We start from the raw sequence: 19,617 nt of genomic DNA, 5'->3' as shown, positions 1-19,617 counted from the left end.
GGGGTCTGGGACAGCCCAGTCAGTCAGTCAGTCAGTCATCAGGGCACAAACAAACAGGCAGGCGGGCGCATAGAGTTTACACTCAGACCAAGGGCTCCGACTAAGGCTCACTTTCCACACTCACGGCAGTCTCACAGACATTTCCAGCAGGGGTGTCAGCATGAAGTGGACACTGCTTACTTATACGCCTTTAACACTTCCTAAAACTCAAAGTCCACCGCGTGCTACATGCGAAAGCCAAAAAAACAAGGACCGGCAGCGGTGCGGTGTAGCGGTAAGGAGCAGCACTGGTAACCGAAAGGTTGCTGGTTCGATTCCCTGATGGAGTGCTGCTACTGTACCCTTGGGCAAAGTACTTAACCCACAGTAAATATCCAGCTGTGTGTGGTTCAGCTGTAACCTATGTAAGTCGCTCTGGATAAAGAGTGTCTGCTAACTGACACTGATGTAAGGTAACGAATGCAGTGCTGTGTTGAGCAGGAGTAATGTGCTACAGTAGGCCACGGTGAGAGGCTGCTGCACATGGAGGGGTTCAAGCAGAGCGGAGGTGCCACTAGCGCCTGGCTGCCCGTATTGTGGGTCACATAGATTCAAACAGCGATAACAACATCAAATAATCAACAATAAAAAAACCTCACAGCAATCTGGCACTTCATCAGGACAAACAAATTATTACAGATCAGACCCCCCCACGAACAAGCTACCCTGCAATGCACATGCGTACGTACACACACACACACACACACACACACACAAATGTCCATCTGCAAACACAAACACACATGTACGCGTGCACAAGCCCACGCGCACACACAAACACACGTGCACACCCATAACTAACCTAGCGCGCTTCTTTGTAGACGCGCCGATTTTACGCAGCGTTTCGCGTACAGCGGGAGAGGGGCGGTGGGAGGCTGACAGATAGCGGGCTCCCAACGGCAGCCACGTTCATGCAGCGGTAAGAGGGGGGACCACATGGGCTAAAGATGGTTCCTTTTTGTGAGAGGGCTCAGGATAAGCAATTACCCCTCAGACACTTACTGTCTGCCCAAGTTTGCTCTGTAACACGATCAGCTGCTGAACAAACAGCCCTTGTAAACTAATAACAACCTGTTAGCAAATTGCTCTCTCTGTGTCAGCAATAACAAGTGTTTCAGACGAGCAGGGAGCACATTTTCCCCTCCAGTTGTCTGTGTGAGGGAGAAAAAAAAAAGAAGAATAGGAAACTGGCCACCGAGACTGCGATGTGAGGGATGGAATTAGAAAAATCAAACTCCTGCAACAGTTGTGCTCCTTGGCCGAACGCAGAGAGCAAGGAATCTTCGACAGTGGGGTTGGGGGGGGGGGGGGAGAATCAATCTGACAAAATGTTTTTTTTGCACCCGACCCTGCCAGGCCATTTCAGAAAGCCTCATCATCTTTAATGGAAAAATCAGATACAGCCCATGAGCCATGGAGAGAGAGAGAGAGGGTGAAAGAGAAAGGTAGACAGGGAGAAAGTGCAGGGCTGAAAGTAATCCAGCACGGTCAGGTAGAAAAATCAAGCTTCAGAGCCACAGAGTGAGAGCGAGAGAGAGAGAGAGAGAGAGAGAGGGAAGGCTAGACAAGCGAAAGGGAGGGGGGCAGAAAGAAAGAAAGAAAGAGAGAGTCACGCTTTCAGAGTGTAAACAGAGAGAGTAAATGGTACATATGTACAAATGAAAAGTAAAGTATGCCACAGGCGTTTGCTTTACATTGTGAATCCGAACCGTCCATGCTGAGCGTTCAAACACCGACCAAGTGTTAACCACTGAACCAGGTTTACACTAATGAGTGAAAGCACGAGTCCTCTGCACCTAAGAAAACATCAGTCAGCAGAGCACAAATGTTAAGATGGCAGCACGTTTTGGTTAAGGCCTATTCCTTTCCTTCCATTTTCCTTCCAATGTGCCTTTTAAAAATTAAAAAAAAAAAAAAAAAGATGGCTTTTTGCCTGTGAATCTGTTCAGGAGTATGGGAAAGACTGAGAGATGTAGTGAATAAACATCTGGCAAGTTTTTAGAGAGGTTGAAGGACTCATTTTAATCAATTTAAAACAAACTCTAAACCACACAATTTACATGAAGGGTATGGAAAAAAATCCCTCTACGGCTCCCCCCTGGTCTTGTCAATGAAGAAAAAACAAGAACACACTTCTTACTGTAATGTCTAGTGATGCATATGGGAAAGCAACTGAGAATGACTAATTTAATACATTTGTAAAATAAAGCTTAAAGTTATCCTTTCAGCCACTCCAAAACAAAGAAACAGAGAACATACACAAAATTAGAAACAAATAAAGCTTAATATATAAAATGTTTTTTTAGTGAAAAAATTGTATTTACATTTACATTTACATTGTATCTGTAAATACATAAGTTTACAATTGACCGAATGATACACAGGCTATGACTTGTACTTTTGTGATTCTCTGAGGCCTGAACACATGTACATAGTGGTCTCTGATGTTAGATTATGGAGATTATGGTTAGCGTGTGACCTCCCATATTTTCACACTGTCACACATCCTGTGCGCAGGGTCTTATGGGGTTAAAAAAAAGAAGTAAACATTTTGCACATCTGACTTTCTTTTTGACAAATTTGGTACAAAGGACACGTTGATGTTTTAACACTCCGAACCCACAGTTTGTGTTTGGATGACAGCGCCGAGGCTAATTGCTGCCTAGGGTTCCGGCTGCTTTGATGTGCTTCGGTTTCATGTGTTAAAGGAAGGGAGCACTGGGGTTAGGGAAGCCTGGACCAATCACGGAAGGACCCGAGCGGAAGGAGAGAAACGGAGAAAATGGAAAAAAAAGAGAGGAGAGGAGGAGGAGAGAGGGCAAAAGAGAAGCAGAGGAGGGGAGGAAAGAGGGTGGAGGACGGAAAAGAGAGGGATTTAAACAAAATGGAGGGAGTGTGGTGGAGGAAATGAGAGAGGGAGAGAAGCCGGAGACCTGTCAGGAGCGGGTCTGCCCGCTCCGCTCGCCCCACCGAGGCATGCTGAGCTGACCGACAGGCCCGCCGAGTGACTGACAGGTCCCTGTGCTTGACTGACAGCCGCCCAGCGGGGGAAGTCGCGGGGGCGAGCAGGTGCTGAGTGACCCGGCGGGGACGGATGACTGACACTCGGGACAGGAAGCGCGTGAGATAACAGAGCGGGTGTACGCGTGTTTGTGTAACTCCCGCACTCAGGATGACGCTGTCACTGACACCGGCCGGGGTGACGGCGTCCTCGCCACGCCGCTCACGTTCCCCGTCTCCTGTTCCTGGTTATTTGCGTTAGCCGCCATCGGCGGGGGGGACGTCATGGGTTCTGCCTTTGTTTTTATCTCCTCTGCTTTCACACAACATTAGTCATTGTTTTTACACCATGTGTTGACGTTAAAACTTCAGCGCCAGAAGTCCCACTGAGAACCCCAGAATCACGTCCAAGCTGAGTCATTTCCCCCCACTACCAAGACCTCAGTCTGCCCCTAGTGGCCGCAGAGGTGAAATGCAGGTTGATTGAGAAATTGAACCGAGGAGTTTCTCACACACTCCTCTTTCAGAAAACAACTTCATCATTGAACGAAACCCGTCAAACAAAAACTGATGTTAGGGCTACAGGGCACTTCAAGAGTGAATGCTGCTGGCAAGCACCTGAAATGTCACACCAAATAGTTCTGTTTGACCTTTTTCTCCGACGGGGACTTTTTCCTCTTTCTCACACGGGAAGAACCACATCCGTGTGAAAAAAGTCTCCATGCCTGTAAACTTGTCTCAAATGTCTTGTAGCATACCTGTTGTTAAGCCCAACCAGGTAGAATGAATGCATGTATGTTGATGGTATGTGGGTAAATACCTACTTCACTAAACAGAAGCTACCAGCACTAACTACTAATATCTAGGAACGGGTGGAGCTCTTTGACAACCCTTTGACTGTGGGTACTGCAGGCCAGCGAGGGCGCGGGCGGTCCTGAGAAGATGAATCATTTGTAATATCTCCAGAGTCGGTGTCAATAATACGGCAGGGCGGAACACGATAAGCCAGAGCGAGACTTCCTCTTTTATTTGGGCCAAGCGCCGCGTTCCCCAAGGTGGGGCTTTTTAAGAGCGGCCGGGGATTCACGCGCTCGAACCCGCCGAGCGTATCGAGTGAAGGTTCTCACAGTTTCAGGGTAAGAGGATAGAGGAGACACCTTAAAACTGTCCCCTTCGGGCAAGTTCAGCCGCGGTGCAGGAATGCACACTCATTAACTCGCCATCAATCAAGAGGGCTGGAGGGGGGGGGGTTGGGGGAGAAAACTATTTTTAAATCCTCGCACCGCTCCTGTCACCCTTCCAGAGGGGGAGAGGAGTCGTTTACAGGGGAGCGCTAATTTACGGCCCCTCTCGCGCGGTGTCACCCGCGCCGTGGAAAAGAAGAAGGATCACGGACCCGGGGAACAGGAGAACCGTAAAAGATTCACCGACGGGCCCCGAGCCACTGCTGTGCTCTAATGTGGAAATGGAGAGTTTGGTATTGGGATTTGCTAAATGGCTCAATCGGGTTCCCTTCCACTGTTACACAAAACACTGTCAGCGACAACACCGTTCTGTTAAACAAGAATGTCTTTTTGAAACAAAACTTAAACAAAAAATAAACAAAAAGTGAAGAAAAATTCACTTGAGAAATCTGTATTTTAAATCAGCCCAAGGTGTTTCTAATAAAAGTGAACGCTGGAAGTTGGGTTTTTCTGGGATTCGGGAGCTCAGCATCCCGCTGCGTCCGGCGAGCGTTTACGGTGCAGAAACGAGCGCGCTCGCAGAGGGGACGCGCTCCATAAGCGGCCCGGGAACGTAAAACACGCGGCGAGCGGCCGTGGAGCCTCCGGTCTGTCAGCCACACGGTCGCGCCCAGCACTTCCACCGCCTCCCTCCCCTTTTCACATTTTATTGACGAAAGCCGTCAACCGTGCTGGCTCTTTCCCCCGCTCCACGCTCAAGCTGGCCCTCTCTCTTTGACATTCCCCGCAGTTGGAAACGATCAGAGGCGCTCAGACAGCGCGTTATCTATAATAGAATAAGGAAGGTGTTTACTCACACCTGGCAGTGGGCAGGCTGCCCCGCCGCCCCTCACAGAGAGAGAGAGAGGGAGAGACTGACAGCTCGGCTCCCACGCGCTCACTCAGGATGGCGGCCCAAAGACAAAACACCAGAAAACCAATTAAAGTAATCGCAAAGCTGGAGGTGGGGAAATGTGGGGTGGATTTTTTTTTAACCCTGTCTCGGTGTGTAAACATGAGAAGGCGTAGTGGTCTGAGGGGCAGTTCCCACCACCCCAGCACACACACACACACGCACGCACGCGCGCGCACACACACACACACATACACACACACGAACACGCACGCACGCGCACACACACACACACACACACACACACACTCTCACACACACACTCTCACACACACACACACACACACACACACACACGGAGCGCCACGATTAAATTCAGGTGCAAGGTCCTGTTTGAGTTGGACAGGCCCCAGCAGCAGAACAAAGTGTGTCTGTCTGCGCTCCGCAGCTCCAGCTCACACAGCTAACAGCTTTTTATGAAAAGCTGCCATTCCAAGACGTCAATCAGTCCCAGGGCCGAGAGAGGGAACCGCTCACAGATATAACCAGCTGCAGGCTCCGAAAACATATTTCAGTTAGAGTGGAAACACAAAAGATGTTTGAACGGGATCCCTTTACAACCATCCAAACCCCCCCCCGCCCCAACCCCTCCCTAACCCCACCACCCCCACCCCCCTCTAAAAAATGCACACAACTACACATCCTCCAAACCCCCCCCCCCCCCACCCCCAGTAACCGGAGACTCACATTTTCGCAAAGCATTAAAGCCCCCCAAAACACAGGAGAAAAGCGCCGGTGGTGTCTTGAGAGGGGCATTCGCGGCGCCGTTGACTGATAGGGAGCCATAACGGCGGCCTCTATTCGCGGCCTAAAGGCTGCGACTGTGCAGCTGAGAGGCGGCACTGTGTCCCGCACAGGCGCGCGCCGAAGGGGGGGGGGGGGGGGTGGCCCGTCAAAGTGCGATCTGTTTGGTCTTGAGTGACAGAGGGAGAGCTCGGGCAGGGCTCATCGTGTGCCCTCCTGTCTCGCCCTCCCAGCGCTGGGTAAACAGGGAACTGAGGGCCACTGTGCAGAGGGGGTTATCACTGCGAGCTCCGCGTATGCGCGCACGCGCGCGCCTGACTCCTGATAAATCCTCTCGCTGTTCGCCCATGACGGACAGCTCTTGGAAGGACTTGGACATTCCGTGACTCTGCATGCTCAGAATCCAACAGGCCTTTCTGTTAAAAATAACAATAAATAATAACACCAACCTAATAAAAACTGACAGCCACAATTCGTCACGGCCGTGTAAGCCAAACCCACCGCTCCTGAGGACCGCAGCCTCACTGGAAGCAGCGTTTGTCACTCAAACTTCCCTCTCAGGCTCCTGCAGGAGTGTCTCTGATGAGAGGACCAAAGGCAGGAGAAGCTGTGTGTGTGAGTACCTGTGTATATATATTTGTGTGTGATGTGCGAGTGTATACGAAGTGCATGTATGTGTCTGTGCTCGTGTGCCTGTGTGTATCTGTGTGTATATATGTGTCTATGTGTGTGGTGTGTGTGTATGTATGTGCATGTGTGGTATGTGTGTGTGTGTGTGTGTGTGTGTGTGTGTGTATGTGTGTGTGTAGGTGTGTGTGCATGTGTGTATCTGTATGTGCGTATGTATCTATGTGTGTGGTGTGTGTGTGTGTGTATGTATGTGCATGTGTGATATGTGTGTGTGTGCATGCGTGTGTGTGCATGCGTGATGTGTGTGTACGTGTGTGTGCTTGTGTGATCTATGTGTGTCTGTGTGAGAGTGTATGTAAAAATGAATTACTGTAATGTAACGCATGTCTGTGTGTCTGCATGATGTGTGTTTCACAGCCAGCGTTCAGAGCCTCTCAGCAGGGCTACCTGCCCGGTCCTGCAGCGTGTAATGAGTCTGGACGGCCCCTGGGCGCTCCTCGCACCTCGTAAACCTGACATGTCATAATAATCACCTGCAGGAGAGCGCCTACGCGCCGCTTGGTGCGGGGGGTGGGGGGTGGGGGGGGGCATGCTGAGGGGGCGCTCTGCACCACTCCGGAAATGGCTACCCCACGCCTGACGGAGAAACCAACACAGTGCCCTGCTTCATTCCATTAGTTAACACAAAACACGCGAGGCGGGGTTCACACTTACAGCTCAAAGACCAAAGTGTCAACCACTAACCACTAGCACTGCACAGATCAAAATCATGCCAGTCATGTGCTCTGGAATAAACAAACACAGTACTTATGATAAGACTTGTATTAAATTTCATTTAATTAACTCCTATGTTCAGCAATGGAGTGAAAGCATGGAAACAATCCAGTGACAAATTGCAACATAAGAACAGGCATATGCACAAGTTTTTATGTGCGTATGCACGCACACAATGTGTAGTTTACTTATGGTTGTCTAAATCAGTGTAATCACTCAGACTGATATTAGTAATCTAAAATAAAACATTAGCTTAAACAACAAAAACGTACTGTATGAAATCACAGACAAGAATGTCAATACAAATCCACCAACAGGGTTTCTTAAGCTTCAAAAAGCTTTTAGAAATCAAACCTGTGGCATTATTAGGTGCAGTAAGCACCGGTGCCACAGCCCGTGGGCCAGCCTCCATGCGCCAGTGTATGAAGCTCCGGTGTGTGGGCGAGCTGCCTCACAGCTCGAGCGCGGAGGTGAGCCGGAGCCCCAGCGGGGCCGCGGGCGGCGGCGCGGCTCTGAGTCACGCTGTTTATTCACCTCCGGAGCTCTGGAAGCGGATGCGGGCGGTAAACGGCCCGTAAACCGCCTTTCGCACGTCCCGGGCTGACGATGCCCCCCGGCAGAAAGGGGCCGTTGTGCGCTCTAATCTGGGGGATAATGAAACGCAGGTACGCAGGGCAGGTGTTTATCGCCCCCGCCGCCGTGTCCCCTGGAGCCCGGGGAAGGAAGGGGGAGGGGGGGGCGGATTTATTGCCAGCCAGTGAGAGGTGCACATTAGCCGGACCTGAAGGGTGTCATTATCGCTCGTAAAGCCATCACTTCGCTGTCATGTCACTTTCGCCTGTAACGGCAGCGCCGTGGCAACCTGCTTCCCTTGACCCCGCATCCTGCTCCGCTTCGCTCCCAATGCAGACGCTGCAGCGCCTCTGACCCTCGTTCACATGACCCCACCGAAGCCTAACATTTTCTAAAGCAGTATTAGCAGGATGCCACCAACATGCATGCTGTAGACAGGAAAGACAGCAGTGCACCCAGTCACACAACAGGGAGTGATGCATTGTGGGTGAAACAGGGGGAAGGCAGTGCACCCAGTCACACAACAGGGAGTGATGCATTGTGGGTGAAACAGGGGGAAGGCAGTGCACCCAGTCACACAACAGGGAGTGATGCATTGTGGGTGAAACAGGGGGAAGGCAGTGCACCCAGTCACACAACAGGGAGTGATGCATTGTGGGTGAAACAGGGGGAAGGCAGTGCACCCAGTCACACAACAGGGAGTGATGCATTGTGGGTGAAACAGGGGGAAGGCGACACCCAGACACATCAGGTCTGGCCACACGTCCTGAAAAGTGAAAGTGGGGAAAAAAAACCAGTACAACCAGCAAATGATTTTTGTAGCGCTGAATTAGTTTAGATTTTCTCCTATTGAGATCTAGCCCTTAAGTGTCAAACAGCCGGCTTTTCCCACGCTAGGAAAGCTTGTGTGGCTGCCAATATCAATCACTGTCACCTTTCTGTCATCCCTTCCCTCCCTCCTCGTTTTTCTCTCTTCCTGTCGGCCCGGGGCGACTGCATCTCTGAGCCGGATCAGAGCGCAGGCATTGGGGGAGCGGAACCGAAATCCTGAGAAACCGAGCTTCGCAGGACCTGACGTCAGCCTCCCCCTCGTGCTAACCTGGAGTCGCACCCCGGGCCGCCTCAGCAGCCGTGACTTCTGAAAACATTTACTCTCGCGTCGTGTTTCCCAGGCCACACTGCCTAGTGGCCAATGCGTACCCCGCGTTCGCGGAGGATGTGACAGGAAAAAAAAAAAAAAACGGAGCAGCAGAAAACAGGATTGTCGCAGTCCTCTCGTGTGCAGCCCAGGGTGCTGATGGGTAAACTCTTGGTCCAGTGAGCGGGTGGAACCTTCTTGTTTTTAAAAACCACTCAGCCCTTCTGGACCACATGTATGGTGTGCACAAGGCAACGTCACCTCGCAGAGCGGAGACAGTCACAGACTCTTTTCAGACAGGAGAAACCATGTCCTGACATTGAAGAGAAACAGAATCTTTCAAAAGGACTTTTGGACATTTTATGGCTCTTTACAACATCCTTGTGTTGTTTAGTTAATGCTTAGTAATTGAATAAGCAATACTCAGGGGAGTTTTAAAAATTTTACACACAGAATGCAGTCTTCTGATCCGTTATGAAAATAATCTAATAAAACACTTAGAATAACAGCTAGAAAAAAGGTGCTTTTCCTCTCCAGCCGACGACGTTATGGAGTGCGGGTGCAGCGAGTTCTGGAACAGAATGCTTGCTGTGTTCTGCTCAGAGTTCCAGATCTCTGTGTGCTGTGTCCGCCGGCTCAGTGGGAGACGTGCTGACGAGGTCCGCGGGATCGCGGCACGCTCCCAACCCCTTCACAACAGCGCAACTGCAGCCACGGTGCTGCCAGGCCAGGGGGTGCAGGGTGGAAAAGGTCAAAGGACATGCTGAGTGTGCTTTAATATTGTGCTTTATTCTTCCGATGACTGCCTAGGAAGTTCAGACTTGGAGATGAAACAGCTTTCATTTATGGCAGTATTTCTACAGAAATACAGTATTTCCATAGCAATAATCTGTATATACTTGAGCTCTTTGTGGGAGGGATGTCATGACACAGAAATCTAAATCTACCGCAGTGATGGAGAGAAAGGGAGAGCAGGAGAGACAGAGAGAGAGGGAGAGAGAGAGAGAGAGGGAGCGCTCGCAGACTGACAGGATCTTTAATATCCGAGCGTGTTTTCGCACACAGCTGGGTAAAATCCGCCCCCTGGGGACCGCTCGCCGGTCTTCGCGCAGCTGGCCTCTCTGCGGGGCCTGACTGAAAGCCGCTTAAATAAGCCTGCGAGTGGCTGTTTTCCCGCCGCCTCCCGAGAATGCCGGCCAGCGCTGGGCCGGCGTTACCCCCCACCCTCCCCACCTGGAGTCTGCTGGGATTAAAGCAGCACCTCCGATAACGTCCTCAATGAGAATCAGATGGCGACTGCCAGATAAGAGCCCGACCGGAGGGCCCCACACAGGCAGCGAATGAGGACCCGCGTCCCCGCGGTAACGCAACACCGCCAGTTCACTTAGCCGCTACCACAAGGCGCGCCCCCTCAGAAAGACTAGGATGATTGTAAGCGTGAACAGCAATGAGCTGGACTGACATGCTGGACGGTATTGGGAGTATCCTATTCAACTATGGCAGAATCTGCTGTGATTGCAGACTATAGGGTTACTATGCCCACAGTATGCACCCATAAAGGATCCCCACTGGAGCAGAACAATTTTACACCAATACAATAGAAACTTCATCTTCAATATCAGTTCATCTACGGTTCATTTATAGCACAAATTCCTCTCTCAGGAGGGAAGATTTGGCCCACTTACTCTGATATGTGGTACGGGGAGACAGCAATTCCCCTGTAAGAACACTGAGGCTAAAATACCACTAACGTACGATCAGTATGTACAAACGAGCCATCTTATTATCGCCAAAGAGAACATACGGAGCCAACTTACAAACGACTTACAGAGGCACCTCAAAGAGATTGTATCTCGGCTCTCAACTTAAGGGTGGTTAAGTTCTTATCCAGTACATGCTGTGTGTTATTGAATAAATACAAGAGGGAGCCTTCCAGCATTGATCACTGTGGCAAATTCCCACCCAGGTGCATCAATGTTTCCTCTGAATGCGCGCTACTTTCCTCAACACTCCAGACACGTCAAATACCAGAGTTTAAAACGGAAGGAAGGTTACGTCTGCCGTCTGCTTCCAGTGGCTTTCACAGGTAAGCTCGCTCCTCCTCAGACAAGGCATGTGGCACTGGCAATATCGAAGAACATGGTTTCTACCATAGGAAAACCATTATCTGGCAGCTGAGTTTCAGCAACGCAAAGGGTCCCCCCCCCCCTCGGCATGACTCACAACTTTTCACCACAAACTGCGCAAATAAGAGGGGGCGAGGGGTTCGTTCCCAGAACCTGATCTGGACCCTGCAGTAGCTTGGACAGACAGCAGAGAAATAAGCCCGGGGCTTGTGTTCACGGAGAGCAAATAAACAGGGCGTTTACAGAGACGGCACACTGCAGGGGTCTGCTCTGCGGCTTCGGGGAGGGGCACCCTGCTCCCCGCTGCTCTCTGAGCTGAGCACAGCTCTCTGCACAGAAAGCTACTGCCCAGCACGCACCATGGCACAGCACAGCAAGGCACAGCGCAGCACAAAGCAGAACGATACCGTGCGGCACATAACACAGCATGACACAGCCCAGAACAGTATGACTCAGCGTTCAACCCAACAGATTCACACATCACAGTTCAAAATACCACAGCATATGAGTCAATATGAATAAGCGCAACACTGCACAGAACACAGTCTAACACAGCATAACAGACCACAGGCGACAATACACAGGATTGTACATTATAGCACATCCCACAACAACACATCATAGAAAAAGTATCAAGTGTGTGACACAAGACACTGCTACACTACAGTACAGAACAGCACAGTGTAACATAAAGCAAACAACATAAGAACATTCCACACAGCACAACATAGCAAGGACAACAGCACACTGTATACGAACACCGAACATCCCAGCATGGAACCGCAGAAGGGGCTCCAGTATTATGTACCCCTACAACACACTACAACACAACATTCATCTATACAACACGCTTGTGTTTATTTATCTGGCAGACACTCTTTTCCAGAGGGCCTTAAGCACAGTACTGACATACACAGTATACACAGCAGACTCATCCACACAGCACAGCACAGCAGAGCACTCATCTACAGAACACAGTGTGGGGTTTCGCTATCACTCGCCACAATGTTCCTTCTTCCCTGACCATCCCGCTGGCGGATCGCGTGACAGAGAAAATAAACTCGGTTCAGGGAGACGTCACCGCGACAACAGCAGTGAGGTCGCCAGACAGCCCGTGGGGTCCGGCCGGAGCTGACCGCTGCAAAGGAGGACGCTCGCGCGGCCGGTCTGAACGTCGGCCGCCATTACAGGCCACATTCATCAGGCAAACACCGCCCCTCCCCCCCACTCCCGCCGAACCGCAGCGCGATGAGAGAGCGACCCGGGGGCCGTCTGATAGCAGATTTTACAGGCACATTGTTCTGTCAGGATTCAGAGCCCGGCGAGCAGCGATGTGGGGGGAGAATCCGAGCAGGGCCCAGAGCCGGGGCCCGTGACCTCGCCGGAGACGCTTGGCAGAGGCTCCTCTCCGGGTCTGGAGGAACATCTGCTTCCAGTTAGACTTCCTGCAAAAACAGCCGCTGCAGCAGGCGGGCCGGCCGGCCTCGGCCCCTGCCTCACACGAGAGCGTCACTCTATCTGCGTGCGAGCGTTCGTTTGGGGGGGGGGGGGGGTGGGGGGTCTGAGCGCGCCCCGTCTGTCATCAGACCCCGGCTCGCGGACTGGCCCAGAACGCACCGCTCCTGACCTGGCTTATGGGGCCTTCTCGCGGTGGTCAGTGTGAGCACGTCTGCTGGTGCTTCTTATTCCGTGAGGAAAGCCCAGCTAGCCCCACAGCCCCCAAACTAACCCCCCCCAACACATACACACACTCCGCACCCTCTCTCCTACGCCCTGCATTTCTCAAACATACGCACGTTCCTCGGGATAAAAAGTGCAGACAGATTTTCTGTTTGTTTTCCATTGCCTGGGAACTCTCAATCACAACACGCCGCTACAGAGTAGAAACACAACTTTCTTTTTTATTCACTAGCCTCCTAGAAGCAACAAACTGTTTCTTCAGCTCAGTAATCTGCATTTATTTTAACATAAGGTCTTCCAGAGTTGAAGCCAAGGTTTGCGCAAAGCGAGAGAGAGAGAGAGAGCCTGAGCAGGAGAGAAGGAAACAGAAAATACAAACTTGCCCAAGACCTGTGTCAACATATGATGCTACCGGGAAACGTAATCGAATTAATTTTTACGAGGAAAATTAATTACTCGTGACAGAGGCCCGCAAAGGCAAACAGGGCACCGCTGGATTAGCACACGACTTGACTTCTGTTTAGAATAGTAATTAATCTAAATACTGTGTCTCAAAAAATACAATGGAAAATACAGAGACAGAGAGAGAGAGAGGAACAGAGAGACACAGCTGGGACCCTCTGTGTACACACAGCATAAACACACACACTACCCACAAACACACTGATACACATACATAAGCACACACACACACACACACACACACACACACACACACACACACAGAGTCACCACCCAGTATTTACTAACAAATAATAAAATCTATACAATGATTGTATAAATTCTGCTTATAACTTATAGCGCCTACGGGTTTAAAATAATAATTATAATTGCAGTGTTTATCCTATGTATATGTTTATTGCCTTAAAAAGTTTTTTTTCCTGTATTGTACACTAAATGCTGGCAACATTTACAGGATGCATTCTGTGCCAATAAAGCACACTGAGTTGAAGTGAAAACTGAGACAGGGAGAGAGAGGAACAATGGCGTGTGGAGGAGAAAGAGGAGAGGCCACATATGAATCAGGGCGCTGGAGAGAGGGCTCAGGTGACTGTCTGACCGGCTGGTGGCAAGGCTTCTATCTGCGCGCATGCATGTGTGCCGGGACTGAGAAAAGAACATCCCAGACCTCTCCAGCTCGGGTTTCACAATGCGAGTGAGAGAACGGACTGATTGACTGCTCTGACATCAGATGCATCAGATGCCCCCCCCACGAATCCAGCACAACCTGAGCCGAGGGAGGGGCTACCGCCTCTGTGAACTGGGGAGGGGGGGGGGGGGTGGAGTTACAGGCGTTGGTGATGCACAGGGTGCCGGGTGGCAGGGCAGGAGATGCGTCTGAGGAGGGGAGAAATCAGAGTGATGGTGGCCAGCTCAGATGTAAGTTTTTCAATGTTGCTGTAACACTGTCAGCATGACTGTTTACCATGACAACAATACATACACCCCTGCCCATGTCTCTCCTGAGTCAAGCGGTGGAGCTGTGGTTAGGGGTAGAAGTTCATGTTTGTTTGTGTGTGGTATGTGGTGTGTGTGTGTGCGTGTGTAGGGGGATGGGGGGAGAGGCGGCGGGGGTGGAGACTGGACACCCGTCAGCTTTCTGCACTAGCACAGCAGGCCTGTAATCAAGTATAGCGCTGAAAGATGTTTCTTATACAGGCCAGCCGGAACCTGACCTGCACTGAGCCAGCTGAGACTGTATGCACACAACATAAACACACTGATGAACAGACACATACACACCCTATAAACACACATGCACACACATTCGCGTACACACACACACACACACCACAATCACACCAACAGAAAACGCATGCTGACACATACATACATACAGGCATACAGACAGACAAAGCATAAACCAAATGACACGAAAACACACATACACACACACAAAATCAGACACAGGAAAAAGTGACACTGAAGTATACACAAATCATCCCCAAAAAGCGTTGTGAATACGAGTGTAGTAAAAGAGGGCAGCAGTGGGGGGGGGGGGGGGGGGGGGGGCGGGGGGTGAGCAGCGCTGACCTTGTGTAATCTTAAAGGCACATGGTGATGCAGTCATTTACCTCAGTGAATTATAAAAATACGTCAGCTTTGGCAGTCTGTGAAGAAATGTCATTCTTACCAATTACGTACCGAGACTGAGCTGGGATATGCAGACTGGTGGACTAACCGCCGCCCCCAATCTCCACTCTCAGCCCAGTATTCTATCCCAGTATGTCTCAGCAGCCAAAACATTTCCTCCCAGGGCACCATTTAACACAGCGCTTTCATCCACTTTCCCACTTTCATCCTAACCTTGAGCAGGACTGGGGTCTGTTCATCCACCTAGACTGCTCTGGGGGGAGGGGGGGTCGTGAAACTAAAAGGGATGAAAAGCTAGTTATGTCCTCTAACATGCAAAACCGCATCGTCCAGTAGACGATGTCTGTGCTACACTTAACTCTGAAGACAAACACAATCCTATGTGTTCTGCGGTTTCTATAGTGATGGGGACATTAGTCAGCAGTGTAACATTTAATTGGGCGCATTTCTTCGTACTTCTCTCAGCTGTGCGTCTTCGCGTTCACACGGTCCTCAGAAACCCCGAGATGTTTTTACCAGTCTGCTCCCAACCCTGCGGCCTTCTGCGGGACCGTTCCCAGAGACCGGCGCGCGCCCTGTTCCAATCCCACGTTCGGCCTGCAGACGCGGGGGCGTGGGGACGCTGTAGGCGGGGATCAGAGGCATGACTGGTCCAAACTTGGCCCAGTGTTGTGACCCAAGCACAGCCGGCCCAATAAGGGATAAAAAAAAACGGACCCAACAGACTCACTTTCCTACAGTACATACGCTAAGGAGAGCTACAGCTATGACACACTACCGGGTGCATAAATGACTTGAAGGACATCCCACCTTACACTACATCATTGTCATTTAGCAGATGCTCTTATCCAGAGTGACTGGTTACAGTTTTATCTATTTATACAGCTGGATATTTTTTCGAGGTCAAGTACTTCGCTCAAGGGTAGAACAGCAGCGGCCCAGCAGGGAATCGAACCAGCAACGTTTCAGATAGGAGACCTGCTCCTTACCATTACGCCACACTGCGGCCCACCCACTTGCAGTGGCCACACCCAGTTACTCAGCCTGTTTTTGCTACGTGCACCTGCTTAAGGCCCTGAAAAGCCCAGCGGTAAGGATATGGCTTAAATTACCCCCAGTGTATTTCTCCCCTATTTACCCTACCATTGTTATTTTAATCTGTGTGTGAGGAGGATTAAATGACCAAGGGCACATGAGGTTAGCCAATATAATGTGGCGAGAGGCAGAGCAACAAGGTGGAAAAAATACCAGACTGTTTAGCTCTGTTTTCACAAATATCTTCACTCCGCCATTGCAACACACACCTGGACAAAATACTTGGGCAAAGCTCAGGATGAGGGGGGGGTCATAATATACTAAAGTCATGGCAACACTGCAAAGTGTCACTTACCTCAGCTTCCCCTAGAGGGTGTAGCTTATTACACAGGAACAAAGAGCGAAGTGAAAATTGTTCTGAAAACTGAAAACAAGTGGCATCACAGCTGTAAAATGCTATAAAACCTGGACTGTCTAGCCTACTCCCAAGAGTGGATTTTCTGACCAAGCTCCAATAAAATTAGTTCAATAGTTTTTCATTCATAAACTGTGGTAAAAATACAAAAAAAAATTGCACTAATTTTTCAGCATCTATGATACTTGGTATAAATACAGATTTAAACAGCGTCACGCAGACATGACATTTGGGGGAAACATAGTTTAAAGATAGCGGTTTTCATTTTATTTTGATTTGATTTTGATTATTATGTTGCAAAACTGCCCCATCTACCTGCAATACACATGCATCTACTTGGATATAAATCCTGGTGGAAGATTTTCTACACAACCAGCAGAATTCTGGTTTCATTCATCAGCCACCATAGCCTTCCCTCCATACTTAAAGCACCCCAGCTAGCTAGTCAGATCACAACAATCTGTAAAACAAATGTAGATTGATAGCAATCTTGTTCACACTAAATGTGACATGGATCATTATGTGTGTCTAGCTAATCTAGCTAGTAAGTGGCACCTGGCTAGCTAGCATGGTATTATCTGTATAATACTGTAAAAAAGACAGAAAACATTGTAAAGGCACTGCTTACATTGAAAAAATTGGAGTTAGGTACAGCTACCCCGCCTGTCCGTTCCAGCTACGCTACACTGCATTACATAATATACGGATTTATAATAAATTTGTCAGCACAAATATGAAACAGCATATAAAACAATGAAAGGATGGATTAAGATCACTGAAATCCAAGCTCTAACTAAAAACAAATACTGCGCCCAAACACTTCGTCCGATGCTCTTACTGACTCAGTACACCCAAGTCAGGGTTTATTTTCATACAAAACTCTTAGGTCAAGCATAGGGCCGCTGATGTCATGCTTGAATTTCCTGTCATTTGTGGCATCTGCTCACTTGCTCACTCATACATTCACTTATAATATATACGCAGGGTTTAATGTAGCATTCACTCACCAGATGGCCCCTACCAAGTATAAACGCTTGCTAGATTCAGCGAACAGGCGGAAAAGATGGACTGTTACCTGGTAGGTCCCAATGCCGATGTGTTTGGGGTCGATCTTCACCAGTTCAGCTAACGGATCCTGAACACGTCTCCCGATGGAAACTGGGGATTGAGATCAAGCAGAGCATAGCCACAAACATGAACACATGCACATATATACAGTATACAGACACAAACACACACATGAACGCACTGAGACATGGTGAATTATAAATGAATAACACTGCAATGGACTCTGTCTGCGTCCCTTTGAATAGGACAATGTTCAAGATCCACTGTTGGAGTTATTTAATCACAGCAATGTCTTGACTGTGTAAAAGCAAAATTAATCATGTATGCCAACTAGCACAGAATAGGCTTAGATACAAGGATTAAACATATAAAATAAATAAGACTAAAAAATGATGCAAAAATGATGAAATGCAGCAACAGTATGAACACATGTAATGTATCTATTGCCAGTGTATTTCGTGTGTGTTGTCTGTTCTTGTGTTTCACAGGGTATAAACACTCACGGTTCCATTAGCACACAAACAGAGAGAGAGAGAGAACGGAAGAGACAGGTCTGTGTCTCGGGGGACCAGTATAATTACTCCTCTAATAGACTAACAGACTTTATTACACACAGTTTAGATATGCAAATGAGTTTCTCCATTTGTCTGCATTTTTAATGGGCCCCCCATGCACAGGCGTTCTCTCCCAGACTGTGATCAGCTGACCCGGGGCATACCCCAGGCGATGGCGCCGCGGAGAGCGGCCTCGTTAGCGCACCTCTCTCCGCAGCCCTGGCTAATTGTCTCCTCCTAATGGACTCCCCTGCTGAGGCCCCAGTAGGCCTCCAACACCTGCCTCAGGCTCCGCCCACCTGCCCTGATCTCTCTGACTCACCCTAACCATGCATGCACATGTGAGTGCACACGTGCACACACACACACGCACGCACGCACGCACACACACACACACACAATCACAGGCATACATACACTCAGAAGCACACTGTCTGATGCACATGCCCACACACACTGACACACACACACGCACATGCACACACACAGGGAATATGCAGACCAAGAAAAATACACAGGTATGAAACACCCCTTTTGCCTCTCACACACCTGCATACAAACACCCCTGCACACAAAGAAACACAGACAGAAACACACACACACACACACACACACTTACAGCACGCCCCACTGAGAGCACTCACAGTACACCATTTTACAGACCCAGAGCTGTTCTCGTCCTGTCTGGTAGGGGTCTGGCACCACTACACAAGCTCTTTCATCCCATTTCATTTTTAAATGATAAAATTACATCTTATATTTTACTGTCATTTGTTTGAAAATGACAGTACTTGACTGAAAGAGAGAAAATAAAGTCTTTAAATGAGATCTTTAGCTGAGTGGGTGGTAAAAAAAAACAAAAAAAAACAGAAACAAAAACAGCAAACATTACGAATGATGTGTAATTGGAAGCACATGACGGCTCCGCTCTTCCGAGGCACCGCTGACGGAGAGAGAGCGGTACTCGTCCCAGAACCCCCGGCGGGTCCACGCGCGGCCATCTGCAAACTCTCGACCCCGAGCGTAAACGTTATCTCCCGTCAGGCAGGGGAATGAAATTACCCGGTGAGTAATCTCCTGATTGAGGGTGATCCACGGGACCCCGGTGTGTTTCCTCAGCCAGCAGACACCGTCGGAGGGGCCGTGAATCATCCTCCGCTCCGGCTCTTTTTTTTCTCCCCTGCACGAAACAATCACGGCTTATTAGCTTTGTTTCGGATACTGAGGCAGCGCCAAGGAAGCCGGTGCCAGAATTCTGATCAAATCCGGGGCTCAATGGCAACTCCAATTACCCACAAATAAAAATCCACGAAGAGCCGTCATTAATATTGATCCTCTGACACGGACACGATTGCATAATTCGGTTTGGTGGAGGGAATCGGCGCCCCACACTTGTGTTAATTGCTCCATTCAGTCTCAGTAAGTGCAGCGGGCCTAACACAGCCCTGCGGTGTTTTAATCCAGAGTCCCCACACAACAGCAAGGTGTAAAGACACCAAAAGAAAAGAGATGAGGAAAGAGGTCATTTTTGAGACAAAACGTCACGGGTCCGGAGACACAAGATGCAGCTGACACCAAGCGCGATCAGACCGCAATTTGTGTGCGACTGCG

General features: G+C 49.6%; 1 protein-coding gene across 1 annotated transcript in view; it reads right to left on the bottom strand.

Annotated features, from left to right (window-relative positions):
* Positions 1-19,617, bottom strand: part of srbd1 (S1 RNA binding domain 1) — an 83,816-nt gene that overhangs the window by 17,034 nt on the left and 47,165 nt on the right. Inside the window, exon 17 of the mRNA XM_036546736.1 lies at positions 17,460-17,542. Coding sequence (XP_036402629.1) covers positions 17,460-17,542 — 83 coding nt within the window. The remainder of the gene's footprint in view (positions 1-17,459; positions 17,543-19,617) is intronic.

This window comes from Megalops cyprinoides, chromosome 15 (assembly GCF_013368585.1).
Source record: "Megalops cyprinoides isolate fMegCyp1 chromosome 15, fMegCyp1.pri, whole genome shotgun sequence".
Taxonomy (NCBI): domain Eukaryota; kingdom Metazoa; phylum Chordata; class Actinopteri; order Elopiformes; family Megalopidae; genus Megalops; species Megalops cyprinoides.
The sequence above is the reverse complement of the archived record's forward strand: the minus strand, read 5'-3'. Positions and strand labels throughout refer to the sequence as shown.